The following is a 27534-nucleotide window of genomic DNA, read 5'->3' as shown; positions in this document are numbered from 1 at the left end:
TCCGTATCCCGGTGTGACTAAGACGCTTCCGAGTTTTTAAAATTCCGACCAGTTAAAGGGGTTAGACTACAGTGAAATAATTTATGTGTGTATATGAGAGAGAAGAGTGTGCCAATCAATTTCTAGCGGGTGACGGAAGAGGGAGGAAAACTTTACTTTCTCCGCGCTATGCATAATTTTGTGGATTTCCATCACGTCAGGCTGCAGCAAAGACCGTGCTAATTAAGGGGCCCGCTCGCCACTCTTCCGAAATCGGCGCTCACTCGCAGCACAGACGCGGCTTCTCCGACTAGCAAAGCCTGCAACGAAAAAATCTCAAGTTAACCCGGGAGCTGCGCAGTGCGCGCCACTCTACATCCTTCCTTCAGTCTATAGTATACGTATCAGAGGAACTCCCTCCCTCTCCCCCGCCGTTCTTCGAAGGCTTCTTAGCAATTGCCCAGTCGGGCCGGTGGAGGCGGGCTCTGAAAACAAATTACGACGGCGGGGCCTCGGTTGTGTTGGGAAGGCGGGCTTTGGGCTGATTGGCGAGCCGGAAGGCTCGAGGGGCGGACGTGATTGGTCAGCGGCACGAAAGGTGGGCGGGGCCAAGTCGAAGTGAGTTGCCAGGGCTCCGGTTGTCAAGCGGCAGCCAATCAGGGTGGGGGATGGGAGCGGGTGGTGGAGGCGGAGAGCGCTGAGAGCCGTTCAGACGGAGGAGCGCGCGGGTAGGAGACAAGCAAGGCCGGCCGAGACGGGCCTCACGTCGGGGTAGGCCGTGGGTAGCCGCAGCAGCCCTCACCCGAAACCTCCCTGGAGCGGCGGCTGGCCCGGGAAGGCCTTCGGGCTGCCACCCGGGGCCGGGCCGGCCTGTTTACATTCCCTCCCCCGAGCAGGTGCTGGCCTGTCCGGCGGTGTGTGCCTTGGAGATCCCGGCCAGGCCTCGCCGGAGGGGAGAGGGCTGTTTCTCCTCCGGGCACCGCATGAGGTGGATGGGTGGGATCTTTCTCTCCCCGGGAAGAGTTGGCTGGCCTAAGAGAAAGGATTTCCTCGGGGCTGAATGGGATCTGCTGCCCACAGCACTTTGCGGGGTGGGGGTGGGAAAGTTCACAAGCTCGGGTGGCTTCCTCGGATTCGAGTCACTTGCTCTAAACACTGGTGGCTGAGAGGTGCTGACTGGGAGAGGGCCGCTGCCTTCGTGCCCTGCTTTGTGGGGTTCTTGGTGGGGGGCGAGATCTGGTTTCTGGGTCTTAAATAGGCCTTTAGCCTGATCCAGTTAACAGGGCACTTCTGAGAAGCTGCTGAGATCACCTCGCCTATGTCACCCATAAAAACTCCATCCTGCCTAACACCTGTAGGGATGCAGTATACACGTATTTATTGTTTCATAAAATTTATGTGCTGCTTGATTATAAAAGCAAAAGCTCGAAGTGTTCTACAAAAAGAATAAAGCGTTGCAGTTATTAGTAAACAGAGGCAATCTTTTAAAACATTGAAAAGTAATTAAGGTTGGCAATAAGCAAAAACAAAAAATAATGATTAAAATATGTGTCAGCATCTTGCATACATGGGTAGGCTTGCTTAAACAGACATGTTATTAGCAGGTGCCAAAAACAGTGCTGTGTAAGTGTGGGCCCTACCACACTAAAATATTGATTTCTTACCAATGTGGAATAAGTATTATATGCCACCTGTAACAGAACCAGTTCATCAGTTCTGTACAATGGGGTAGTAATCCTCAATCTAGAAATTGCATGTGTGGGTGGAAATTTGACAGTAAATTGAGGAGTGGAGCATGCAGACAAGAGTTAACTCCCTCCTGGAGGTAGGCTGTGAACAAAGTGTATTTTTGAAGGCTACCTGTCAGTTTTAGGGATCCTGCTTTCAGGATCAATTTTGTGCCCCACTGTCTGTCTCTGCACTACTCCCAATAGTTGTGCTAGCTGTATCCCAATGCATCTGGATAACACCAAGTTGTCAAAGTCTGCTCTAACTTATTGCTCATTGGTATAATGACAAAAGTACCTTTTATTGTTATTGGAAGATACACAGAAAAGTAGGAGTTCCTGATCACTTACATTCCATGTTTAAAAACAGAATTGGGTTGTATCCAGCCAAGTACTACTTGGAATATATCCAGTACAATTAACATACCTAACTTAGTCATGTTCATCAATTTCAGTGGGTATACTCTGAGGAGGAGTAATACTGTATGCAGCCCAATTCTGGAAATACAGTCATACCTTGGAAGTCGAACTTCTTGAGAGTCGAACGTTTTGGCTCCCAAACGCCACAAACCCAGACGTGAGTATTTCGGTTTGCATCCGACGTGGGTTCTGTGGGTTCTGATTGGCTGCAGGAGCTTCTGGGTTTCCGAACGTTTTGGAAGTCGAACGGATTCCGTTCAACTTCCGAGGTACAACTGTAACTGTTCTAAGTTATTATTAAAAAATGATAAATGAAGAAACCTGCTAAGCTCTATTTTAATGTAGTTTGTTTTTCTGCTGTGTTATCTGAACTGGTTTAAAACGAACACTTTCCTCCTAGGTAACTTTATTGACTACTTCCTGGGATTTTGCTTGCATTCTGGAAGAAATAGGCCACTGAATAAGCCTAGGAGACATCTTTATATTTTAAAAATAAAAGTGCCATCACCTTGACTGCTGCAGGACAGTTCAGAAACTTGAACCTTGTATCTGGGGGGTTGAGCCCCACACATGCTGATGAAAACAGAGCTTTGGGAGAGAAAAGAAGACTGCTTTCTGTAGCTGTGTGAGAATCACTGCAATGGCAGCTGCAGTTGCCACCAAGACAGCTTGGAAGCTGCGTAAGTGAAGTCCACTCTTCTGCGTTTGTAAATGGGATGTGTTCAGTGCCTGCAATTTTGTCTTCCACTCCTGCTTGACAGCTTGGGTTTCAGTGTTCCCCTCATCCTGAGCATCAGACTTGGAGTCAGGTACCTGGTCTAGCTGCTTAGCTGATGACTTAGTGTCTTGTGGAATTATATTTAAAATTTTTTACTATGGCCAGAAGGGCTTACATTCAGGCAAGTGGACATAGAATAATTAGCTTAAAAAGCTACAATACATACCAGATATGTGTACCTGTTCACGTATACCTCATCAGTAAATGCCAGCTTAAATGTATTGATTTTTGTGGGGGGCTGTAATGGGAGAAAGATGTGGTGATAAAATGTGCTCATGTCTGCATTTGCTTTTTTTTGTATAGAGGAAATCACTGCTCACAGCAGCAATGTTTCTTCACTTGTGTTGGGCAAAAGCTCAGGTCGGCTCCTTGCAACTGGTGGAGATGATTGTCGAGTTAATATCTGGTCAATTAACAAGCCGAACTGCATTATGGTAAGGATTGGCTAATTTCTCTTGGCTTGTGGGCAATGTGAGTCAGGGAGCAACCTCTGGCATTAGCTTTAGCCACCTTCCTTTCTATACAGGATCAAACGTGAGAAGGGAGGTTTATTTTAATCTGTGCTTTCGGTAATTTGGCTAAATACACCTAAGTGAGCCAAAGTATAGTGCAGTTAAGGCCAAAGTGCTGAGGGAAGAACAAGTTGCATTGACTGGCGCCTCGTGGATTGTTCCTCCCTCAGTTTGAGGGACAGAGCATGATGGCACCTTCACCCAGCAGTATATTGCAGGCACTGCTGCTCAGGATATACAGTGATACCTCGAGTTACAAATGCTTCACGTTACAAACTCTGCTAACCTGGAAGAGTTACCTCAGGTTGAGAACTTTGCCCCAGGATGAGAACAGAAATCGTGTGCCAGCGGCAGCAGCGAGAGGCCCCATTAGCAAAAGCTAGTTAAGAACAGTTTCAGGTTAAGAATGGACTTCCAGAACGAATTAAGTTCGTAACTAGAGGTACCACTGTACCACCAGGTAAAGGCACCATTGCACTCTGGCCCTCGAAATGGTCCTGGGCGATGTATCAATACATTGCCCAGGCCTAAATATGACATTCTGGTCTCTTCAAAAACCAGGAAGTAGTTGGATCTGACATTAGCAGGGTTTCAGTCAAGTGTCCTTCCTTTGTTTTTCATGCAGATCTGGAGACATTTTCTCCACCACCACCTTGCTCCCTGTATTTTGACCTATGAGGAGCTAAGTTGAGCTATTGAGACTTGTATGAGTGGCTGCCTTGGGAGCTGTGGCTGTAGATCTTACTATGTGTGTAATCCTTTGACTTGGAAGGGCCAAGAAGCTGCAGTAGTCAGTGGCGTAGCGTGGGTTGTCAGCACCCGGGGCAAGGCAAGTAATTTGTGCCCCCTAACCTGTGGATTTGCGCCCCCTAACCCTAACCCCCAGATGTTGCGCCCGGTGCAGCCGGCCCCCCCTGCACCCCCCACGCTACGCCACTGGCAGTAGTATCCCTTTCCACAACAATGGCCAGTTTGAAATAGTTTTTCTTTTGAATGATTTTTCTTCCGATCCAACCCCTGCACTTTTTCAAAAGGGCATTTCTCTCCTCTTCCACCCCTGCCCCTCGTTTTTTGTACGGTAACTTACTAGTGCTGCAGAATTGAATCTAGAGTGGGCATTTTGACTGTTGCAGTACAGAGCATGATGTTCTTTGTACTACCGCATAGTTTGTGGGAAGTTTGTGATGCAGCTTCATTTCATGCTAGCTGATGGAGCTGCAATTCATTATACACATATCTAGAAGTAAGTTGCTGAACTCAGTGGAATTTACTTTTGTCCAGGTAGACATCTAGCCATAAACCTGCATTTCTGGTTGATGTGCTTAGTGCACCATTAAGAAGCACTTAATGTGGTGGCCAAGCTCTATATGGCTCTTGGCCTTTGCTTCAACCCTCCTGCAATGGGGCATGGGATTTCCCACTATTGCAGCAAAGCTCTGTGGGGGAAGTGCTTCTGAGTGTATATTCTGCTGGATTTTATTAGTCAATTAATGACCAGTTGTTGTAACATGAAGACATCTTCACTGGGTGTATAAAGGAGGTCCATATTGGCACCAGGTGACGTGTGTGAGAAAGAGACACTTGAAGGAGGGCCTCTGGTGAACATGGGAAGGAATCAAATTTCTGCTCTTGCTGGAATACTGAAACTTCAGTGCCTGTCCGCGGCTTTGAACGTGGCTTTCACCTAATCATTTCACTACTTGTGGTGTGATGAGTGTAAACATCCTAGCTGTCCTTGTTGTTGCATGCCTTCCTGTGGAGTGGGCCACCTTCAGATGATTCACTGCTGCTTTTTCATTTTGCCCAGAGTCTAACGGGTCACACCACACCCGTGGAGAGTGTGAAGATTAATACAAATGAAGAGCTGATTGTTGCGGGGTCCCAGTCAGGCTCCATTCGGATCTGGGATCTGGAAGCTGCCAAAAGTAGGTTCAGAGCCAATTCTTCTACCACTTTTTAGGTTACCCAGCAGCCCCTTACTTTGCAAAGAGCAGAGAAAGAGAGAGAGAGAGAGCGCAAGCACACAAGGAAGGACGATATGCTCAACTTTGAAAACTGCAGGGGCACCTCTTCCTCCGCCTAGGTGGGGGAGGTGTTGGTACTGTTCAGATGCCAGCCCTATGAATAAGAAGAGCTGTTTTGTTTGCACTCAGATCTTTATAATTTTCCCCAATAATATTTATCCATTTGTGTTATGTTTACAGTGCTTCACCTCAGCAGTCAATCTTTCCTCCATTACTTTCATAGAAAAGCAGGTGTTAATTTGATGTGTTTGGTAGATGCTTGTGATTTCTATTTTAAGAGACTCTACAGAGAAACGTTAAAACATTTGTATGATTTTCTGATTTCATTCTAAACCAGATTATTTTTTTTTAAAGAATTTTACTGAACCATTGAAATAGCAAATCTGATCTGAACTGAAAAACTGTATCAATCCTGCATCTTCTTAGACCATGCTTGCATCTCAATTCCCTGCCCTCCCTTTCCCATCCAGTTCTCCGTACATTAATGGGCCACAAAGCGAATATCTGCAGCCTAGACTTCCATCCTTTTGGAGGCTTTGTAGCTTCAGGATCCATGGACACCAACATTAAGGTAAGACTTTTGAGTCTCCCTCACTCCCTGCATGTGTATTTCAGAACAGCAGGATCCCCAAAGCGCTGCATATCAGTGGATGTAAGGAGCTGTTTTGTATTAAGTCTGAGGAGTTGTTCATGCAGCCCAGCAATATTCTCATGGACCAGAAACCGCTTTCCAGTGGTGTGGGCAGAGCTCTTCCCAGCCCTTTAACTATGAACTGATAGTGCACCCAAGACCTCATTTGTGTGTATTCTGCACTTCAGCTGACATCCTGTTTTTGAAATTCAAATAGTTGCATACTCTTAGAAAATGTCCCTCAACCCCAAGACTTTTTAAATTGGAGACTGGTGCTTTGGAAGATCTTCAAGACACTTCCAAGTTGCCATTGTAAAGCTTTTGTCCGTTTCTTTCATGCAGCTTTGGGACGTGAGAAGGAAGGGCTGCGTCTTCCGATACAAGGTAAGAAGGAAAGCATATTATTTTGTCTGCAGGGCACCCCTCAAATCTCCTTCTGCCTCTGGGAGTTCTTCCATGTCCAGTTGCTACAGTGTTTCAGTTTGGAGAGCTCATTGAGGCAATCCCACCCACAGGTTCTGGGCAGTTTACAAAATTCGCAGCTTCTATTACATAAACAGGGTCTACATTTTTTGGCTGGATAATCCAATTACTGTGGCTGCCAGCCTTCAGGCCCCACCCAACCAAAGGAAGGGCCAGTGGGGAGAGGGGTCCATTGGGTACTGCTTCTTGAAAGTGCCCAGGGAGGCTTGATGCCATTAATCTTGCAAGTTAATATCTTCTCATTCCTTTTGTACTTTGGTACTGACCTTCACATCCACCTTGCATTATTTTTTAAAATAGGGTGCTCCAATTAAATAGCATGCACTCGCTCATTGAACTATAGCACCCCCTGCATCTCTTCCCAAAGTACAACCTCTCCTCCTTCTGTCTTTCTACCTCCCTCTGACTCGTTTCTGTGCTCAACTCAACTTCTATCCTCCAAAGTTCATGGTTTCTTTCCACTGTTGATGGAGCCCTCAGCTGGTCTCTAACATGCCAGCTGCCCCTCACAGCAATTAAGGCTCCCCTCCCTCCTAAAGGAGCCCAAGTACTTGGCAAATCATTAAGCTCTTCCCTATCCAATCTCATTTTCCTTCCTTACTAGAAAGTGATATTTACAATGTTTGAAGCTGTATCTTGGCTATGTCTAAATGTAGCTTTCACCAACCTGGTGCCCTCCAGATGTTTTGCATGCTGGCTGGGGCTGATGGGAGTTGCAGTTCAACACATCTGGAGGGCGCCAGGTTGGCAAAGGGAGTCTAAGGGATTGTATTTTCTCTCTTGCTATATAGTAATTTCACAACAAGACAGGTGTTGTGAGACATGCTCAGCCTTCATGTTTCCTATGTGTGACCCATTATTTCATCCTGGGAGTGCCAAGCTCTGCTAGGAATGAACTGGGTCTGTTTTCCTTTACAGGGTCATACTCAAGCTGTCCGCTGTCTCCGATTCAGCCCTGATGGCAAATGGCTGGCGTCGTCTGCAGACGATCACACAGTGAAGGTACTGGCCTGATTTTGCTAGACCCCTTTGGCACTCACCTTCCTTCTTGTGGCAGTTTTGACTGCTTGCCACACCAAGAGGTGCTCTTTTGTGCCAAACAATCAGGAATGGGGTTGGGCAACCTCAAGACTTTAAGGTTCTTTCTCTATCTAGTTGTGGGACCTGGCTGCTGGGAAGATCATGTTCGAATTCACAGGACACACGGGGCCAGTCAACGTTGTAGAATTCCATCCCAATGAATACCTGTTGGCCTCTGGTAGCTCTGACAGGTAAATTCTTGTTGGGAAATAAGTGGGGGACAATAGCATGTAATGTGGCTCATCTGCAACTTGCAATTATTTGCTGCAGATACTTACATTTTCATTTGTGGAATTGGAATAATTGTTGGTGATGATTGAAACAGCTTACCTTTTGAATTTCCTGTTTAGGGAGGCCCTTCTGGCCTCTTCATTATCCTCTTCTGGAACCTAGAACAAGGTCATACCTGCCTGAATCCTTTGGTAGATGTCATCATGCTAGATTTTGGAGTTTGGTATATGCTGATGGCTCTCAAATCTTCTTTCTCTTCTTCCTTGAACCTTGGTGAGACTATAGAGTCTCTGAAATGATGCTAGATAAATGGGCTGGATGAACTGAAGCAGGTTCAGAGGAGGTGTAGATCAGGGGTCAGCAAACTTTTTCAGCAGGGGGCCGGTCCACTGTCCTTCAGGCCTTGTGGGGGGCCGGACTATATGGGGGGGAATGAACGCATTCCTATGCCCCACAAATAACCCAGAGATGCATTTTAAATAATTTTAAATAATTTTACTCATGTAAAAACACGCTGATTCCTGGACCATCCGCGGGCCAGATTTAGAAGGCGATTGGACAGGATCCTGCCCCCGGGCCTTAGTTTGCCTACCCATGGTGTAGATGAACAGTGGGCCTGTTGAGTTGAGAGTAGGTGTAAAATCTGTCTGAATGGCCTTGCCGCCCCTTCTGAAGGAACAGGTTTGCTGCTCAGGGATTATATTTGACCCAGCATTACTGCCACAGCTGTGCCTTTTCCCAGCTGCACCAGATATATTTGCTGCACCATTTTGTGTAAGATAAAAGATTTGGTCTCTATCATTACAGAAAAGTGTTTTACATAGCTCACAAACTTGGTTCTATTTGGTTTAGAACACAGCAGCTGGGACTGACCTTAGAGAGTGGTTGTTACAGAGCTGCCCTGGTTACCAGTTGGTTTCTGGGCACTTCAGAGTGCTGTGTTTTCCTTTTAAATCCCAAAGTGCCCTAGCCTCTGGACACCTTTGCTCTTAGGTCCCACCATGTGATTTTAAGAACGACAGGAGTTTCTGATGAGGTTGCCATCATTATCACAGATCTATTGGCTGGTCATGGCTAGAGCAAGCTTGTGAGTAACTGAGTGCTCTGTTCCTTGCCTGGAATCCCAGACACTCATCTGCACCAGCTTGTTTTTTGTGCTCCATCCTTATTTTTATTAGGACCACAGACTGTTGCTAGAAACAAAGACCAATGAATAATGAAGTGTTGGATTAACTCCTCCTTGCCTTGGGCCTAGGAGATCACATAGGTGTTTGTTGTTTTTTCTGTCTTGCAGAACAGTCAGGTTCTGGGACTTGGAGAAGTTCCAGGTGGTGAGCTGCATTGAAGAGGAGGCCACTCCTGTCAGGTACATCAGACTTGGGGAGTGATTTGTGTCAAGAGGCATGAGGGCATGTTCTTGCTTTGTGTGACTTTGCTATGGGGATCCCAGACTCTTAATGCTCTTTCAGTTCCAAGCTCTGGTTTGGCCAAGCGGCTGAAGCGAGGAAAGCATGCAGTTAAAGGCTAGCAGAGATTGTGACCATCTCCTGACATAGAATATCAGTGGCACACCTTGTTTTGCACCAGTGTCTGGATGACCTGCACATTCACTTTTCCCCTCTCCCCTTCAGGTGTGTGCTGTTTAACCCCGATGGCTGCTGCTTGTATGCTGGCTGCCATGATACCCTGAGAGTGTATGGCTGGGAGCCTGAGCGCTGTTTTGATGTGGTCTTGGTGAATTGGGGCAAGGTGGCTGATTTGTCTATCTGTAACAATCAACTGGTGAGTGACTGAAGGGGCAGGAAGGGACTTGGGTTTCCTTCTCTGCTAGTGGGTGCAACAAGTGGACATGCCACAAGTTGTGCTTCTGACACTGGCAGTAGCATGGCAGGGCCATTCCTAGTGCACACTTGGCCCCTGACTCTTGCAAATGGACCCTGAGTCATCTCTTCATGTCTCCTGGTAGTTTTCATTTTGAGTTTGCTTCCCGTTCCCCTCACATGGTTGCCAAGGTAGATTCTTGTTGACTTCCCAGAGCACTTTGGCTGCAAACCTGATGTAAAGTTGACTTGCACAGAACATGACTTCGTTTCTGTTCTTCACAGATTGGTGTTTCTTTCACACAAAGCACAGTCTCTTCCTTTGTGGTGGACCTCAGCCGAGTCACAAAATGTGGGCCTGGCACCCGTGGACTGATTCGGGATGACAAGCCTCTCACTCAGCCCTTGCCTGCGGGCTCTTCCCTTCGACGCATCTATGACAGGCCAACGACGACATGCAGCAAACCCCAAAGGCAAGGAAGGAAGACTCCTCCTAGAGGGCGGGAGGTGGCAGCCCGTGTATGCCAAAGGATTTAGAGATGGAAACTGAAAGCAAAGGGATGTTCTCAGTGGTTTCTGTGTGGTCCCCTCCATTGGTTCTGGGGGGGGGGTTTCTAAGAAAAACTTGTTTGCCTATTTTTGTGTGCATGGCTTTAAAAGAGGATTAGCCAAATTCGTGAAAAATAAAGCCATCAATGGCTACTAGCCACGGTGGCAATGTTGTTGGTGGCAGAATGCCTCTGGGAATCCTAAGAGGGGAGAGGGCTGCTCTTGCTCTCGGGTCCTGCTTGTGGACATCCAGTTGGCCATTCAGGGGAAAATAGGACGCTGGGCTTCAGATATAGCTGAAGGAGCATCTCCACCTCCATCGTTCAGCCTGGACACTGAGGTTCTCCTCGGTCTTCTGGCAGTTCCCTCACTGTGAGAAGTGAGGTTACAGGGAACCAGGCAGAGGGCCTTCTTGGTGGTGGCATCCACCCTGTGGAATGCCCTCCCATCAGATGTCATGGAGATAAAGAACTACATAACTTTGTGTAGGGGAGGAAGAGAAAGGAGAATGTTAGCCGCTTTGAGACTCCTTCGGGTAGTGATAAAGCGGTATATCAAATCCAAACTCTTCTTCTTTTAGAAGACACCTGAATGAAAGCAGCTTTGTATTGGCTAGTTTTTAATGTTTGACATTTTTATATGTACTAGAAGCCTCCCAGAATGGCTGGGGAAACCCAGCCAGATGGGCGGGGTATTATTATTATTATTATTATTAGCCCCCATTGGCTTCAGGGCTGTTCTGGTATTCTTATATCTGTGGTTTAATGACAGAATGAAACACAACTCAGAGAGTGAGAGGCGCAGTCCAAGCAGTGAGGACGACAGGGAAGATAAGGAATCCACAGCGGAGATCCAGAACACAGAAGACTACAATGAGATCTTCCAGCCAAAGAATCCCATAAGTGAGTGCTGCTGAAGTAATCTGTGTGATGCCACAAAGCAAACCAAGGTGTCTTGCGCTGTTTTCCCCATTTTGTAATATTCGATTTTTGTGTGGCAATTGTGAACAAGCATGTGACTCTCCCACAGTTGTTTTAATTTATCGTTGCCTCCAAAGACTTTCAAGAGGCAATCTTAGGTTCACAACTTGCTACTGAATATTGTGTTCTGGCATGGTCAGTCATTTAGAGGTAGAGTACTAGCATCTAAGTTTGCAACATGTGTTTGTTAAAGTATTTGCACACCATCCTTTGTACAAATACATCTGAGGGCAATCCACAGTGAGAATTTACATCTGAATATATAACTAACACTGCCCCCACCCCCACCAGCAAAAAAGCCCCACACCAAAACACTGTGATTTGGAGCCATACTTAACTAGCTGAACATAAGTCACATTGAAGTCATTATTAACTTGTCCCATTGATTTCAGTGGAACCTAAGTACAACTAGCTTAGTCTGAATTCTACCCAATATTCCCAGGATGCATTTTTAGCACATGGAATGGTTGTTCCTGTCTCTTGAAAAGAAATGTGGGAAGGAGTGAGGAGGCATAACTGTACCCACTTCTTCCTCAGAGGGAGAAATATTTATTAATCCCTTTACCTGTAATGCAGAAGTGTTACTGCCATAGTGGAAACAATCTGTAGACTCATGAAGGTGACACCACAGGATCCTCTAATTTCTTGTGTAACTTAAATGGAGTGCAAGGTTAGGCGCTTTATTTTTTGTCTTTTTCAGCTCGAACTCCACCCAACAAGAGTGAACCTTTTCCTGCACCTCCAGAGGATGGTGAGCTGGAATTTCTTTTTCAAGTATTGAGAAAGAACCAGAGAAGATCTCCATACATCTACTGTATTGCTGGCTTCACATGGACATTTACAATGTCTATGTTGCTGGGGGAAGTTATGAGTTATCTTTTTCTCGAGTTCGGATTCTTCAGCTTTGCCTCCAAAGGGCAGCATGTCGGCCTTTGGGGCAAAAGAGCCATGGACTGTCTTGGGTGGGAGTGGCAGGAGCCTTTGAGCCCAGGGCCATAGATCCCAGGGTCTTTGACTTCTAGGGCAGAGCTCTCGCCTGCTGCCACTATTTGTGCAGTCTTGATAGTAAGAAAACATAGTTTTTCTTCCCTCCAGAGCCCATGGTTGCCAAAGAAGCCTCAAGGCTCAGTCAAGTGGCAGATATTCCGACTCCGTTGCCAAGCCAAGAGAATGTAAGTGCCTTGCATCCATTGGTGTGCCCTCTCCTATTCCTGCTTCCCCCCCACCCTGGCTCCAGAAATGATGGTGCCTCTATCCCAGGATTTCCCAGCCTTGGGTCTCCAGCTCTTTTGGGATTACAACTCCCATCGTCCCTAGCCTGCAGGACCAGTGGTCGGGGATGATGGGAAATGTAGTCCAAAAACAGTTGGAGGCCCAAGTTTGGGAAACCCTGCTCTAGCAGCATGAAAAAGAGGCAGTGGCCTGTCACTGTGTTCTAAGCAAGGAAGTCCAGACCAGCCATGGCCAACCTCCAGGTGTGTTGGACTACGACTCCCATTATTTGTAAAGGAGTTGTAGTCCAAAACATCTGGAGGGCTCCAGATTGGGAAAGGCTGGGCTCAGTGGAGGATTTTTTAATTACTATCATTTTTTTAATTAAAAAAATTACACACCACTTAATTGCCAAAACCTCTGAGTGGTTTTGAAAGGCCTTCCCCTGCAGATCTTGGTTCTGGTGGTTGGAATTCCCTGCAAGCTTCTTTCTTACAGCCAAATGTGGTGGAGGTGGGGTGGGGGGCAAGATGAGACCCAGGGATTTCCTGAGCAGATCCTATCTTGCACCTGATCCTTAACTTCATTTGAAGTGCTCCAGGTGCCTTGGAGCTGACCACTCAGAAGTTGCCAATAGCCTCTAGTGGGTCTGCTTAGAAAACGAAGGAGGAATGCATCAAGTCCTTTGTTGACATGCCATGGAGGATCAGTGGTGCTCAGTATGTGGTGCTCAGTATAGCCAGGTGGTTGCAAATATGGTATCAAAGCTTACAGCCCAGGTGTGTCTACTCTGTCTCCATCTCCACTTCCCACAGCAGCCTGACCCTATTCAGAGGTCGCCAATAGCATCCTCGACCCCCAAGACCAAGGTTGAGCCATCTGTGATCCCTGCAGCCAGGAATGAGCCTATCGGGCTGAAGGCCTCTGACTTTTTGCCGGTAAGTTTCTTCCCTGTAGAAGAGGGATTGGGAACGACAAGTGGCTGTCACCTGGGCAGGGAGGAAAGTCTAGTGATTTGCCTGTCCTGCACACCCTGCTCTTTGGCTGCTTCAGAAGTTTTTAGCAGGTGTCAAAAAGGGGACAGTGAAGGTGCCTGTTTTATGTCAATAGGCAGGGAGTTCCAAAGTGTGGGTGCTGCTGCAATTTTGTATTGTGGTCCTTGTAACAGTGCCAGTTCCACAGATCAAAGTGGTCAAAAGGTCTCAGATGGGGTAAGCCAATCCCGCAGGTAAACTGGTCCACAAAAGAAGGGATAATGTTTAGATGAAAGGACATCAGAAACTAGCCTTTAGCAAGAGCATGGATGGTAGATCCCCTCCCTGGCTAAACACTTTAGATATTTCTCAGCTAGGGTACAAATAATTTAATTGTATGGCTGGTGATTTGGTTGGGTAGTAAATAGTATGATTGAATCAAGAGAAAAAGTAGAGCCAGCCAGCCATTCTGAACAAATCAAAGGTAGTCTTATCAAGGAGACGGTAGAAAAGAATTCACAGCCCAGCATCCCCATCTTTCCAATTGTAGTGATAGACCTAATATGTTCTATTCTTTTAACAGTAATGTTTCTGCCTCTAGTTGTGTTAAGTAAAACTGTAATAAACTATACAAAAAGGTATAATTTATGTGTTTGTGTGTGTAATACATTACAAATTAGACCATCAATGCCAAGTTCCCTTTCCTTTCTGTCCTTGCAGGCTGTGAACAACCAAAACCTGGCGGAGATTGTGGATGAAGAGGCCATGTCCCAAATCCGGAAGGGACACGAGACCATGTGCGTGGTGCTTACCAGCCGCCACAAGAACTTGGACACCGTGAGGGCCGTGTGGAGCACTGGAGACATCAAAGCAAGTGGCCTTTTCATTGCCTTTGTTAAGCAGCACAGTTCCAGGGGCTTTGGGCTTAGTAGGTCCAGATCTCAAACCTCCCACCACTGTCAGCTTGGATACAAAAAGCTTGAAGTTTCATTGTTATCAGTTGACCAAGGGAGATGCAGATGATGAATGAGCATCTTTTGCTCCAGCTGGGGAGAGGGGCTGCTTTGGGAGCAGGCCCTGTGCCTTTTAAGAAGGCTCCTGTTCTTCCTGCTGACCTTAGGCAGCCAACACATCCCTTTCTTCTGGCCAAAATATTTGAAATTCGGGGTGGGGGTGAGGAATCTGCAGTAGGAATACATTCCACAAGTTGGTTATTATGGTGTAATCAGCAGCATCTCACCTTCCCATGCTGGAAGGAGAGGGCTTCCACACAGTCTTGCTCTGACAAGGAGGTAGCCCAGAACCATTCTCAGCTGTGGGGTGGGTGGCAGGACTGTGACCTGCAAGGAGACCCCGTAACTCAAGATGTGACACAGACTCAGAATAGGCATTCACATTCTCTCTTGTGGATGCCATTCCTACTAGAGGAGGCTGCCTGCTTACTCTCCACTCAGAAGGGGCATTTCCATGGCCACATTATCCCTGTCACTTGCATGAGCCTTGAAGTCCCATAAAGAATTGTGCTAATTTTGGGTGGTCTGTCAAGTGCCTCAGTGGCCTTTAGGGGATGCTCCCTCTCAAGAGGTCTGCTGGCTGCCCCCTGGGGGGCCTTGGTGTGTTCTGGCAGCTTCTCAGCCAGTGCTTGTCTTAGCCTGGAGATGAGCTTCCGGATGAGAAATGGTTCTTACAGCCCCTGAGGCAGGATGTTCCCTGGGTTGAATTCTTCCTGTCTAAGAGAGCATCATCATGGCAGGTGACCCTGTTCCTATTTGCTTGACAAAATATAGCCTGCTGTGTATAAAGAGACTCTTTTGTCCGATGGAAGGGCTGAAACCTGCATGGCTGATCCCCTCTGCCAAAGGCTGTGTACAGATGTAGCTGAAAGCCTTGGAAGACGTCCTTCTTTACCACCACTTGGCTTGCCTTCATGATATCTATCTCTAGGAGACTTGCCCTCATCCTGATTTGCCTCTCCTGCTTTTTCTCAGACATCTGTGGACTCCGCAGTGGCCATCAACGACCTCTCCGTTATGGTGGACCTCCTGAACATCGTCAACCAGAAGGCGTGAGTTCCAGTTTGCTTTCCTGCCTTTAGGGAATGCTTTCTGCCGTGTGGGTCAGGATCCTCTTCCCTTCTTGGGTAACCTATAAGTGCCTCTTCACCTCTTGGAGTGGAGGTTGTGGCCAACAGTTACCCACAGGATCCCAGGCCTTATTTCTTGGCAGCCCCCATGTCCTGCCCCATGAAAACTTATGTGGGACTTGGTGGTGCCACCTGGTGCTTACACCTGCTAGCCCTGTGCTGAGCTTGGAGCCATGGCATAACTCAGATCCCTCATGAGGATTCCCTGGGCCGAGAGTCACCCGCTGTCTCATCCTTTGGCTCCTTTCTGCCTTGGGGTGAGCAAATGAAGCTTCTTTGTCCTGAATGAGGTCCATCTAGCCTGAGACCAGCAGCTACTCTCTGGCTAAGGTCTCTGGAGTGGTCTGCAGGTCAGAGGGGTTTGCTGTTGCAGGGCAGGGGTTGGGGTATCTCTCTGGAGCCTGTATTCTCTTTCCAGGTCTCTTTGGAAGCTGGATCTGTGCACAGTCATCTTGCCTCAGATAGAGAAACTTCTGCAAAGCAAATATGAAAGGTGAGTCTTCTGACAAATGTATGTCCTTGAGTAAGAGTGCCTGATCAATCAAGTGCTTTATTGGCTAGCTGTAGCCAGCAGCTTTTGAGAGTTTTGTCAACTTGCATTTGATGATGGTCCTGATGAAGTGGCAGTAGCTGCTGCACACCTGTGTGTGTTCATGTCTTGTGCATTTTTATTATTCTTGGAGGGAGTGGGGTTGTGACTTGCCCAAGCAGAGAGCAGGCCTGGAGGTGGGCCAGCAGGGAAGCAGGCCTGCCAGCTTTGGGCTTATCACAACTTCACTTTGCAGGTCCTGAACAGAAGGGGACCATTGCCCACTTTGCTGTCACCATGGTCCCAGTGCACTTCTATATTGGTCAGGGTTCCCCCGCTGCCCAAATTTGGTGTCATGTTTGAAGCTTTAAATCATGAGGGGATGTCACCAGCAGAAATAAGGACTGAGAAGGGCCCATCCTAAAGCAGGCTGCCCTACCATCCAACAAGAGAAGTTTGCAGTTCAAGCAGGAGTTTCCTAAGAAAGTTGGATGTTGAGTTTTTTCCTCTTTTGCTTTACTAACCACCAAGCTGTGGTTTTCAGGGAGTGATTCCTCTGCCCCAATATTAAAACCACTTCAAAACCTGAGTAGTTGCAGCATCTATGTGTACATCACTTTGTGTTAACGCTTATATACAATTGTGTCACCCCCTCCAGGGGTGTGTGTGTACACACACAAATTCAGCCCTGGTGGGGTTTTTTTGGAAGTGCTTCAGAAATCCCTGCAGCAGTGTGGTTGCATTTTGAAGAAGGAACTGGGTGAGAAAGAGGTCGTGTGAATATCAGTTGCTTTTAACAGCAGCCTGCTGGGCAGATGCAGGGTGCCCAGCAGAAAAGCCTTCCTGCATCCAGATTTACAAGAAAAGAAACTGGAAGGACAACTGATTTTGCTGTGGCTCTGCCCTTCCTCCTTCACCTGCTTCTCCACTTGCATTTTAGGTTTAGTTGTGAAAACGTTTGTCCTATTCTGATTCTCCTTGTTCTCTTGTCAGTTACGTCCAGACAGGCTGCACTTCTCTGAAGTTGATCCTGCAGAGGTTTCTGCCCCTGATCACAGACATCCTTGCTGCGCCGCCATCCGTGGGGGTGGACATTAGCAGAGAAGAGAGGTAGGGTGGCATCCCTGTTGCTTCCGTTCCTATGTTGCAAATCCTATCAGAACCTTCCCCTGTACCAATTTAGCCTCCTTGCACACCTGAATCCCACAGCTAGCTCGGTCACACTTGCCCCACAGAATCTTGAACAGTTCCAGTTTGTTGCTTTTAGGCCGGAAATATCTGGGCTCCCTCCCACACAACTGCCTCTATCTACTGGGGGGGGGTGCAGAAGGGGAAAATCTCATTTGGCTTCTGCCAGTAAAGCCTGTATGCCTTGCTGCTGTGTGTCCCTGCACTGGCTAGCAATCAGCAGGTATGCGCTGAAAGCTGGACCTTTCTAGTTGTGTGGGTTTTATATTCCCATTGGGCCAAACTCATCACATGCCTTCTCTGTTTTCCAAGAACCTTTTTGTTTGTTTATCTACCATGCTCTTTACTTTTGTTTAGCTGCTGCTTCAAGAGCATGTTCTGAATTTAACAGTTCAGTATTCTTGTTGCGAAATGCAGAAGAGCAGGGCATCTAAATAATATTATTTAGTATTGGTGGATGTTGATCAGTCATGGTAGCTCCTCCGTTCCTTCATCCCAGTCTCTCTTTCCCATTGACAGGCTTCACAAATGCCGCCTGTGCTACAAGCAGCTGAAAAACATCAGCAACATCATCAAGAACAAATCTGGACTCAGTGGCCGCCATGGCAGTGCCTTCCGTGAGCTGCACCTCCTGATGGCTGTCCTTGAGTGATGGGGTGGTGCCCTTCATCCATCCACACATACCGCCTGAGGCTCGTCTTCCCTCCATGGCCTCTCACTCCAGCCACTTCGGGTAGTTTTGTTTGGTGTCCATCTCTCCACAGTTCTCCAGGAGGTAAGGGAGGGGGCTGATGGGTTGGGTGCTCCATGTTCAGTGCCTTACAGGCTACATTGCAAACTGGACTGTCCTGCTGTGGCACAGACCCCCTGCCTTTCTGTGTACATAGCTGCCTTGGGCGGGGGCGCGCGGCAGCAAATGGGAATGCTGTGTTATAATCCAACCATGGACAGCATCTCTAGACCCTGGCAACCAACAGTGCTTGGGACCAACTCCCTAGTGATGAGCCCAGCCCTGCTTCTTTTCCATCCTCACTGTGGTGGGACTTGAGGCAGGAGTGGGTGGGATGGGACCACCTGCCTGTGCAGCTTAGTTTCTTGGGCTGGAGGAGTTGAGCCCCACACTGCTGCCCCCTCTTGTTTTGTTCCATGGTGGAAAGGCTCGATACTGAGGAATGGCCTGCTCTTTCCCCTTCATCTCTTGTTAATACGCTACAGTCTGCTGTTCATAAACTGATAAGTTATGATGAATTTCATTAAAACGTTTGTAACTTTATTTTGAAAAACAGTAGTTCTGTGTCTTTCCCCTTCCATAGCTCATAATTTTGTTTAGGTTACAGATTCATATTCTAACTCCCACAAAAGGAAAGTCTTACAATGCTTTACTTTATATATTATGCCCTTTTCTTCTTTAAAATGAAAGTGACCCTTGGCCCCCAAAGTGACCTAGGAAAAAGCAGAGAGGAAGCGGGTAGCTCCAGCTCTGTTTACCCCAGCAGCCCAGAGACATACCCAGAGGTTTTTCTCCTGGTTTGTGGAGTCAAGTACTGAGGGGGTGAATGCCCTCTGGTGTTGGATGTCCGCTAATGACAAAGTTAAGTCCAATTTGTAGACTAAATCCACCCCAGAGGCAAATTTTATCCACTTGTGTCAAAAGGAAAATGTTATAGCTGTTTATGAAAGCAGAAGGGAGGAAACAGCTTTGTTAAAATGATTTGAATCTGAATTAAGTAGCATCAGATAGACCACAGATTGACTCAGAACAGATTGGGCTGATGAACAAAGGAACAGATACATATCCAAATTGAATCTTTTGGCTCGTGAACACCCTTAGTAAATGCCAGTTTACAACTTGCCATTTTAGTCTGATCTCCCTACATGCTACTTCCTTTGTGTGTTTTGTCTATTTAATTTTATACGCCTGATGGCATGTCTACATTTCATTTAATTCTATAAAGTGCTCGGCCCTAGCACTGTATTGAATTGTTGAGTGGTGTGAGCTTACATTTGGAGTAAGTTTATTATTTGAAAGTGAGAAAACTAGGGATACTCAAGGAATTTGATGTATATATTCCAGAGTGAATTCACTTGGTACACATCATGGGTGGGATCCTTGGAGACCTAAGGTGTGTTTTTTTTCTTTTTTTTTTAAAAAGGCAGACCATAGATCACCTCATAACAATTAAATTTGCAGAGAAATGCATACTTGAGACTTCTAAAAAAATACACATAGAAAAATGAGAGAAAACAGAAGGAACATAGACAAAAGTGACATGGACTGAAAATAAACAGATATATCCTTAAATACAATAATAAAAACAAATAGGAGCAAATAAGTAATTCTGTATGTTACAGGGACAATGATCCCTTCTGTGGAGCTCATTAGAGGATTTCTAATAACCTGGAGTATGCGGGAGGAAAGATGAAATTCAGAGAAAATGCCTTTAGTCCCAGCTATTCTCATAGCTGCTCTGGCCTAGCCAACTACTCATTGTGTGAAGTGAGTACTAGTGTTGCAGGTTAAGCTCTGCCCTAGTCCAGCTGAATTTTGCTTCCACTATTGCTTTTCTGTTACAAGGAAGACCGCTGAGTTGTTCGTTTTATAAAAAGCAGAAACACATGGTGCTTGGAAGCCACATCTTGGTGCAAAGAGTTTATTAAATTAAAAAAATCAATGCAGAGGGCCAAAAGGATGGGAATGGGTCTAGGACTTCCATTCTCCCTTTAAAAATATAGTAAAATTCACCTCATGTCAAATAGGCAGATGAACCATCTCCTGAAGTCCAGTTGCATCCAAGCGCAAGTCCATCCATTGCCAGCAACGGATGAGGTACAACAGGGGGCTGGCATGTCACCTTCTCTCAGGATGGGAGTGTGTCTGATGGAGAGACCCTTCGCAATTCAAGGGCTGGCAGATGGCACCACCCTTCTTTTTGCTGTGGCTTCCCTTTCTTTGTGTCTCCCAAATCAGTGTCTATTAGCCTCTGAGATGGGCAGGAAGATGAGTAGTCTCTTTAAAAAGTATTCATGGTTTCTGAAACGCCTTTTAAAAAAGCATGTTCCTCAAATCAGCTGCTTCACACAGGAATTGGCCTCAGTTTCCCTAAAAAAAAAAAAAAAACCAAGGGAAAATATTAGGGCACTTTGCTTTCTACTCCTACACTGCATTCATGATGAGTGCCAACCATCTCTTTGCTACATGCATAACAGGTCACCCATGAGTGGCAGCTGGCCAGGCTCTAGCCAAAACCTCTGTGCAGAATGTCATGCTAATTAAGTTTAAAAAATACAAAACTAAAAGAATTCACAAATTGTGTTCTATAATCTAATGACAAATGATCCTTCAAGTTATGTTTACTGCATTACTGATTCTTGCACAGGAAGAGTTTCAGAATATGAAGCACTTTCTTAAAGCAACAGAAAAGAGAAGCTGGTCAGGGGTAGGTCAGAAAGCCACCTCTGGTGACAGATTTGGAGATCTGATTTGAGATTTGAGATCTGAAGCAGAAAAGGAATCTATGAAGGAGCAGGCAGTTATGCAGGCACTTTAAGTACAGTATACAATTAGATCAAAGAAGAGTTATCATACAATGCCCAGAGGCTCCATCCCTAGAATGCTAGAGGTTTCGTAATACACCTCCATGGTTACAAGCAATCAAAACATGCTTTAAAAAGTAAAATAAAGGTGGAAACTTAAGTTCTCAAGGTTCAGTGCCACTTCCCAGATTCTGCAGATGTGAAAATGCCATCAACTACAAGCCCTGACCCCCAAGAAAGCAGGAGAGGTTGTGCCCATTCCCTGCCTCCCTGGCCAAAGCATAGCCCTTCACCTTGCTAAGCAGCTTAGTCTCCAGCACCCAGCACCTGCCCACACTCACCTGGAGGCAGACAGAGCTTCTCTTAATTCCAGGCTGAAATCAAATGGGACAACAGGTTTGTTTTGCATCCCCACACTTATAAATTAAGAGGAAAAGCAGCCGGGCATGTACTGCATTAATGAACAATTAGCTGCTTGGTGCTGGGTGACACCATCATGTCTTGATGAGTTTACTCACAGCACCTGGCTGTCCAGCATGGCTGCTGGAACCTTCAATTTGATCCAACAAGAGCAATTCTAATCCTTGAACTTCCTAGAAAAGTTGATGAACATGGAGTGTGCCTGGCAAATGATGGATTTGAGGCTGGAGGCAAAAGGACTATCTCTGTTCTAATTGTAAATGAGGATAGCTGATCTCAAAGCAAAGGTGCATGGAGATGAATGTTGTCTAGAGGGCTCCCTACACTCTGTGCTTCTCCTGGAATACACTTGATGTTCTATGCACCCATCCCTCCCCTGCCATTGTGACCTGATTTGCCCCGGGAAGAGCAGAAAGCCACTACTCATGAACATGAGCAGCCAGAAGATTTTCTAAGCACCCAGCATCCATCCTGGTCCAAATCAATCCCACTCTCTACTGCCACCCCTATCTACAGTATATACAGAATGGAGGGGTGGCTGGAACAGGAGGGTTGTCTGATCTGCTTCCTTGAGGGACGTTTCAAGGCCTATTTGTGTGTCTTGACATCATATGGTAAATGAGACATCAGCCTCCTGTTTACTGCACCCTTCCTGATACCTCTATTATGCTGCTTCTTCCTTCCTCCTACCCCTGGATGATTACACAGCAGCAGTGAGGAGAGGGCTTGCCCTGTTGCAGGCCTCATCTTCAAAATAGTTTTGAAATAGTTAGGCAAATGCACATGCACACACACTCTGAGTGTCCAGAGGCACCAGTTGTGGAATTCAGCTCACCTCTACATGAAAACCCAGAGAGCATCACTGTGTCTCAGAATCTCTGGGAGAGTCAGAGTGCCCTGAGGAGCAAAAGGAAGAGCCGGCTTCTATGCAAGTCTTACCTGACGTCTGGAGTCTTGCCCGGAGTGAACTCGCTCGCCGAGTCCGAGGAGAAGACTGACTTCGGATGCAGGGCTGTGCTGTGACTGATGATGAGTCTGCCTAGAAGAGCCGCCACAGGAGTTTGCAACATTTTATGTTAACTTTGTGGAGGTTTGTGGTTTTATTTTTATATGAGAATGATTTTAGCAGTACATACAACCAATATCACATTTCCAAAATAGAAGCTGTAAAACACCAAAACTGGAATTTCAATAGCAGTAACATACACAATAACTGATTTGGTGTTAAGCCAATATAACCAGGGCCCACCCAAGACATTTTGGCACCTGAGGTAGATCCCAAATGGCGCCAGGGAAGATCTACATCAGGAACAAGGGGGTAAGGAAGATCAGCATTGGGGTTTGCCCCTGTGTATCCTACTGCCTGATGCGGTTGTCTCACCTTGTCTCATGGGTGGGCCGGCCCTCAATATGACATACAAAGTCATAAGAGAATACAGCAAACTTATCAAACTAAAAGTATCATATACTACATCATGATACATTTGTTTTGGCTGATTTCCCCTCATATCTATTTCTGTTTACCTAAGAAATATGAAATCTGAAGTGAAAAAGGCCTTGTAGGTTATTATTTACACTAGATCACCCAACCAGCACCTGCCTGGTGTCCAGATTATACCAAAAGCACTTCCCTGTAGGCAAAGTATGAAGCAAGAATAAGCCCAAAGATACACTCCTGCATAAGAAAGCAGGATGAAACCAATGAGGGCCAGTTACCTCTAAGTGCTCCTGACTGGTCCAGGAGCCCAATTCTGTCCTCCGAGAGCCACAGCCCAGTTCAACAGAGCGAACCCTCTCAGCAAACTTAAGGGAACAGAGTGTCTCACTTGTATTTTTCTCCACAGGAGAGACCTGACCAGGGAAGGAAAAGGGAACATTCATGATTATCCATATTTAAAGCTGAAAGAACCGAGGGAGAAGTGGTGAGCTCCTGCTGATGCCTCCCGCTTATAGATCTATGCTGTTTGTCCCCTTTCCCCAAAGGTGCATGAGATGGAAAGCAGGGAGAGAAACAGAAGGAGTCTTGCTGCCCTTTGCAACTTTGGGTTATGCTGGGTTTTTCTTTTTTTCTTAGGCGGGGGTGGGGAATGCTCCAGGGCTGAGAATACACAGCCAAGCACACAAAACATTTTTTTAAATATCCAAACAGTGCAGGCAGGGAACTTATACCAGTTGTTGCATGCACAACTGCACATGGCAGTCAAAACAGGAGCGGCCTTTTTGCTAAAGTGTTATTCTGGACAATACGATACGATACTATACGATACGATACGATACACTGTGTGTAGATTGCTAACAAAGAATTTTATTTGTGGTGGGGGCTGGAAATAGTTATTTGTTCTATTGTTACTTGATGTATTGCATTTATCAATCTTTTGCAATAACCGTTACTAACTTTAAAATAACAAGCATCTGGACTGCTGAATACGTTTTTATTATTCCATATCCAGATATTATTGAAAATAAATAAAAATATAGCAAAAGAAAACATCCAGGAATGGCATAGCTCTCAAGGAGAAGTAGGTGCATCACACTGCACCAAATACACTGAATATGCAATTCATTATGTGTCACTTGAAAGCCCCCCGCCCCCCATTATGGCTCTTATGGAAGCACCCACCTGGACCATCATGAGGGTCTTGCTGTCACCACTGAGAGAGTCTTGAAGCAGGTAGGTCAGCTTGGAGTTGCGGAATGGCACATGGCCCTGGCGGGAACGCAGGGCATAGATCACATCTCCCAAAGCTGAGAGCGATTTGTTGATGTACTGGGCCTCACGCAGCCTGCTCCCCTCTGCACCAGACCTCCCCACACGCTCAGATCCTGCCAGATCGACCAAATTCAGCTTCCCTAGGAGGAAAGAAGTCAGGCACACTTGAACTACAATCCTGAGCATACTTACTTGCTAATAAATATGTTTAGGAATGAGCTATTAGTATTCAACAAGACTTTGGGTCTTGGCAAACAACAGCCAGAGCCATCGATAAGCACCCTTCTAAGCTCACCAAGAAACCAAAGAGCTTGACTGTATGTAGAAACTGGTGGTCGAGAACCCAAGGGTTCAGCTACTGGTTTGTCCACAACGGTGGCAAACACAATGCAAAGGAACTATCCCTGGCTACCAGCCAAAGTGATGCCCAGTAATGTTTCTTACAATTTATTCTGCTCAATTAAACCTGGTGGCTCACTGCATGGACCTCTCCTGGACCTTGTCTCAAGTATCAACCGGCCTGAGCTACATTGTCATTTGGCTATCATCTACAAAATTAATTGTCATATCTGTTTCCTATGTGATTCACTTACAACCTAGGTTAGGAGACCATGTTTCCTTCATGGTTGACAACAACTAGGAGTAAATTTCTACCAACCTGTGGTTCGTATTCCTGTGCTGTAATCAATTCCCCTCACTGTGATAATCAGGAGGGCGTGAGATCGGGAGCTGTGCTCGTTCAAGTAGGTGCTTTCAGTCACTCGGTTGATATGACCAAATTCAAAGACCTAGAATAAGTGCACAGAGAGAGAGAGATGGTCAAGCCACACCTGTCTTCAGCAGCCAGTTCTCACATAGGCCTCCCTCTCTGACCATCATCCCAGGCACTTGGCGCCCATTCAGAGGGCAGCAGGATGCCTGAGCAGCAGAGAGTGCCTTTGCAGAACTTCCCTGGCACCACATAGTCAGTGGAAGTCCTTAAGATTTGTTACACATGAAAACAGCTGAAAACTCAAAGCCCAAGAAACAGGAAAAAAGATGCAGGCTGCACAGTAAACTCAGCTTCACAGTGCAACGCACACAATACTGCCCACATCACATTTTTATATAATCCTATCCTATAAATCAAAGCAGTTTCTGGTACTTGTGTCATAAAATACTCATTAAAATTCTTCATTTATTCTTCCTGTAAATCTCATTTACAGAAGTGAGCCTTTCTGAACTTCCCTCGCCTGGACCTAGACTGGGGGGTGGTTGACTTGCTATTTAAAGTGAAGCCTCCTTGCCCGTTTTCTAACCTGGTTGATGTCTTCTACACAGTGCACAGGGAACTCTGTCAGGCCTGGCACATAGAGCTGTCCACTACCATCCGGGCACAGTTTGATGTCCAACTTCTCCTGTGGCTCCTTTCCAAGCAGGTCTCTGAAAGAGAGAGGCAAGCAAAATCTTTGTAAGGCTATGTGCTCCAAAAGGACACTTTTCCAGCATAGAAAGATGGGTTAGGGGTGCAGTAGGTGAGAGACAGTTGCCGAAGAAACAGTAACAAATAAGACACCCAATATTTGATTGCTAAAAGAAAACCCCCACATTGGTTCTCTTGCAGCAGGATCAGGTCCCTTAGCTAAAGAGCTGTTTCTTCCTTCCCAAGTTACAAATTGCAGGAGGACAGTGTTCTTCAACCTAAGAGTGTCCAATACCAACACCATTCCAAGTGCTTTGAACAGAGGCAGAGAACAGCTAATGGAGGGAAGGAGGGAAGAACCATGGAACAAGTATTCCTCAGTCAAAGGAAATTTTTTAGCTGAACAAATTCTAACGAGTCACAATGAACTGCCTTGGCTAAGAGTGCAGCTACCCAAGAGGAACTAAATTCTGAAAACAGGTGAACAGAGTTGCCACTGCAAGAGCTAATTCTGTCTCGGGGCTCAGTTCTGAAACTTGCTTCAACACCAGAGCAAGTTTCCAGAGCATCTGAATAGGAATATTAAAACTGCCTATCAGCACATCCATCAACACCACTGGAGCCAGAAGGTTGGACTTTCATGAAGCATTCCCTTGTTATATGGGGCGGGGTCGCTTCTCCTGCAGAAAGCACAAGCTGTTCCACCACTGCCACTGAAATTGTTTACTGGGACATTCAAAACCCTAGGGTTTTGAATCTAGGGACTGAGAAGTCTTTGGCATCCTGCGGTTACCTGAGGGCTTCGTTGTAGATCTCAGCCACACTGACAGTGATCTGGTAGTTCCAGTCGGAGGCTTTTGCCTGCACTTCTGAGAAGAGAAGCTGCAGTGCCCGCTGGTTGATTCCTGGGTTTTCGGGAGTTCCCTGGTGAGGAAAATGGAAGGGACATCATGTTCCTTCAATGAATTAACATTACATAAGAAGAAAGGAACACCAGAAAGAGTGTGTGTGTGTGTGTGTGTGTGTGCGCGCGCACACACACACGCACACACACGCTCATGCCAGGCAGTCCAGCACACCATCACTGACTCTGCAGTGCAGTCATCAATTTCCCTTCCCTCTATCCATCTCCCTGCCATCCCCAGCAGTGGGGGACACACAGTTTTTCTGTAAAAATGCAAAAACAATAAAACCTTATAAAGGCTAAAAGGTAGTATTTTGAACTCTATACCACAAATCCCCCTCAGCAAACATGGAAACACTATACAACACAGTCTGCCCCAAACAGCAGCCAGAAAGCCTAAATAGCAACTGGAGTTTTCAAAAGAATGAAAGGAAATTGGACCACTCCTACCCCTTGAGGCAGAGCAAGTGGGAGCAAAGGATTAACCCTGCTCATCCAGTGAAGGAGGAATCAAGACTGGTGAGAAGGTTCCCTCCTTTTCCAGTTGACCACAGGTAACCAGATTTATTGACTCCTAGTTTTGACACTGCCTTCTAAAAGAAGAGGTAACCCTTTCCTGTATACTCCACCCCTGTAATGAGTAAGAGCAGGAAGGAGTGGGTTTTTTTGTAACCTAAAACTGCACAACGATGCAGCCTGAAAAACCTTTGGAAGAGCATTGAGCAGCTGCAGGGCCACATTTTAGGGACTTGCCAAATGAATATCCCATGGGCCAAGACCTCCTGTGTTGGTGTGAATAACTGGGGATGTTCATAAGGGAAAAGATGCTCCCCAAGATATGTGGGCCCAAGGATACCTTTAAAAGGTGAGAGCCACCACCTTGAACTGAACTTGGAAACACACTCGCAGACATGTAATATGGGCTTTATATTCAGTCCCCACCCCCCAAATAGATAGGCATTTAGCACTAGCTGAACAACCCCACAACAGGGCTTTGGAAACTGCAGAATCAGCAAATCGTTTAAAAAGGAACTGAAAAGCAGCTCACCTCCATTGTGTATGTCTTGCCGGCACCTGTCTGGCCATAGGCGAAAATGCAAACATTGTAACCATCAATGCAGGATGTGATCAGGGCTTGAACTTCCCGGAAGACCTTTAAAAAACAAAGTTTGCGTAAGGCGTTGGCAGAGTACTTTGCTCTGCTGCCATCAGGCTCATACATATTCATGAGACTACTAAGTCCAAACTAAATGAATCACAACCTCTTTACATATAGAGTAAAGGAGGAAGATGAGATACTGCAG

The 27534-nt window shown here is 46.3% G+C and overlaps 2 protein-coding genes across 29 annotated transcripts in view; one reads left to right on the top strand and one right to left on the bottom strand.

Moving 5' to 3' along the window:
* Positions 1–306: 306 nt before the first annotated feature.
* KATNB1 (katanin regulatory subunit B1) lies at positions 307–18533 on the top strand. 8 transcript variants are annotated; one of them, XM_083625095.1, is made up of 21 exons: positions 307–597; positions 2162–2283; positions 2527–2806; positions 3208–3338; positions 5224–5341; positions 5911–6011; positions 6414–6455; positions 7473–7556; positions 7710–7825; positions 9160–9231; positions 9497–9647; positions 9971–10158; positions 11006–11136; positions 11915–11965; positions 12310–12386; positions 13242–13364; positions 14121–14270; positions 15389–15465; positions 15962–16036; positions 17066–17182; positions 17780–18533. In XM_083625095.1, the coding sequence occupies exons 3-21, from the start codon at positions 2767–2769 to the stop codon at positions 17910–17912; spliced, it is 1977 nt and encodes a 658-aa protein (XP_083481221.1). In that variant the 5' UTR covers positions 307–597; positions 2162–2283; positions 2527–2766; the 3' UTR covers positions 17913–18533. The 8 variants fall into 8 exon arrangements, with proteins under 8 accessions (XP_083481221.1, XP_083481218.1, XP_083481225.1 ...); XM_083625092.1 differs by lacking the exon at positions 307–597 and adding an exon at positions 598–750; XM_083625097.1 differs by lacking the exon at positions 307–597 and adding an exon at positions 626–750 and having other exon boundaries at positions 13245–13364.
* The window catches only part of KIFC3 (kinesin family member C3), a 39045-nt gene continuing 30019 nt past the window's right edge, over positions 18509–27534 (bottom strand). For 15 of the 21 annotated variants that reach the window (XM_083625073.1, XM_083625089.1, XM_083625088.1 and 12 more), the window contains 8 exons: positions 27279–27383; positions 26120–26250; positions 25223–25346; positions 24583–24712; positions 23835–24064; positions 22931–23065; positions 22154–22253; positions 18509–20360 (listed from right to left, as the gene is read on the bottom strand). In XM_083625073.1, coding sequence (XP_083481199.1) covers positions 20335–20360; positions 22154–22253; positions 22931–23065; positions 23835–24064; positions 24583–24712; positions 25223–25346; positions 26120–26250; positions 27279–27383 — 981 coding nt within the window. In that variant the 3' untranslated portion in view covers positions 18509–20334. Of the gene's footprint in view, positions 20361–21135; positions 21169–22153; positions 22254–22930; positions 23066–23834; positions 24065–24582; positions 24713–25222; positions 25347–26119; positions 26251–27278; positions 27384–27534 lie in introns of all 21 variants that reach the window. The other 6 variants (XM_083625075.1, XM_083625076.1, XM_083625077.1 and 3 more) reach the window with 2 other exon arrangements.

This window comes from Podarcis filfolensis (genome assembly GCF_964270895.1).
Source record: "Podarcis filfolensis genome assembly, chromosome: 8".
Taxonomy (NCBI): domain Eukaryota; kingdom Metazoa; phylum Chordata; class Lepidosauria; order Squamata; family Lacertidae; genus Podarcis; species Podarcis filfolensis.
Note: the sequence above shows the minus strand (reverse complement) of the source record. Positions and strands in the feature narration are given on the sequence as shown.

Coding starts and splice junctions, on each gene's coding strand:
- KATNB1 (XM_083625095.1), top strand. CDS start 2,767: ATGGCAGCTGCAGTTGCCACCAAGACAGCTTGGAAGCTGC. Junction 2,807..3,207: donor CAAGACAGCTTGGAAGCTGC/GTAAGTGAAGTC, acceptor TTTTTTGTATAG/AGGAAATCACTGCTCACAGC. Junction 10,159..11,005: donor ACATGCAGCAAACCCCAAAG/GCAAGGAAGGAA, acceptor GTTTAATGACAG/AATGAAACACAACTCAGAGA.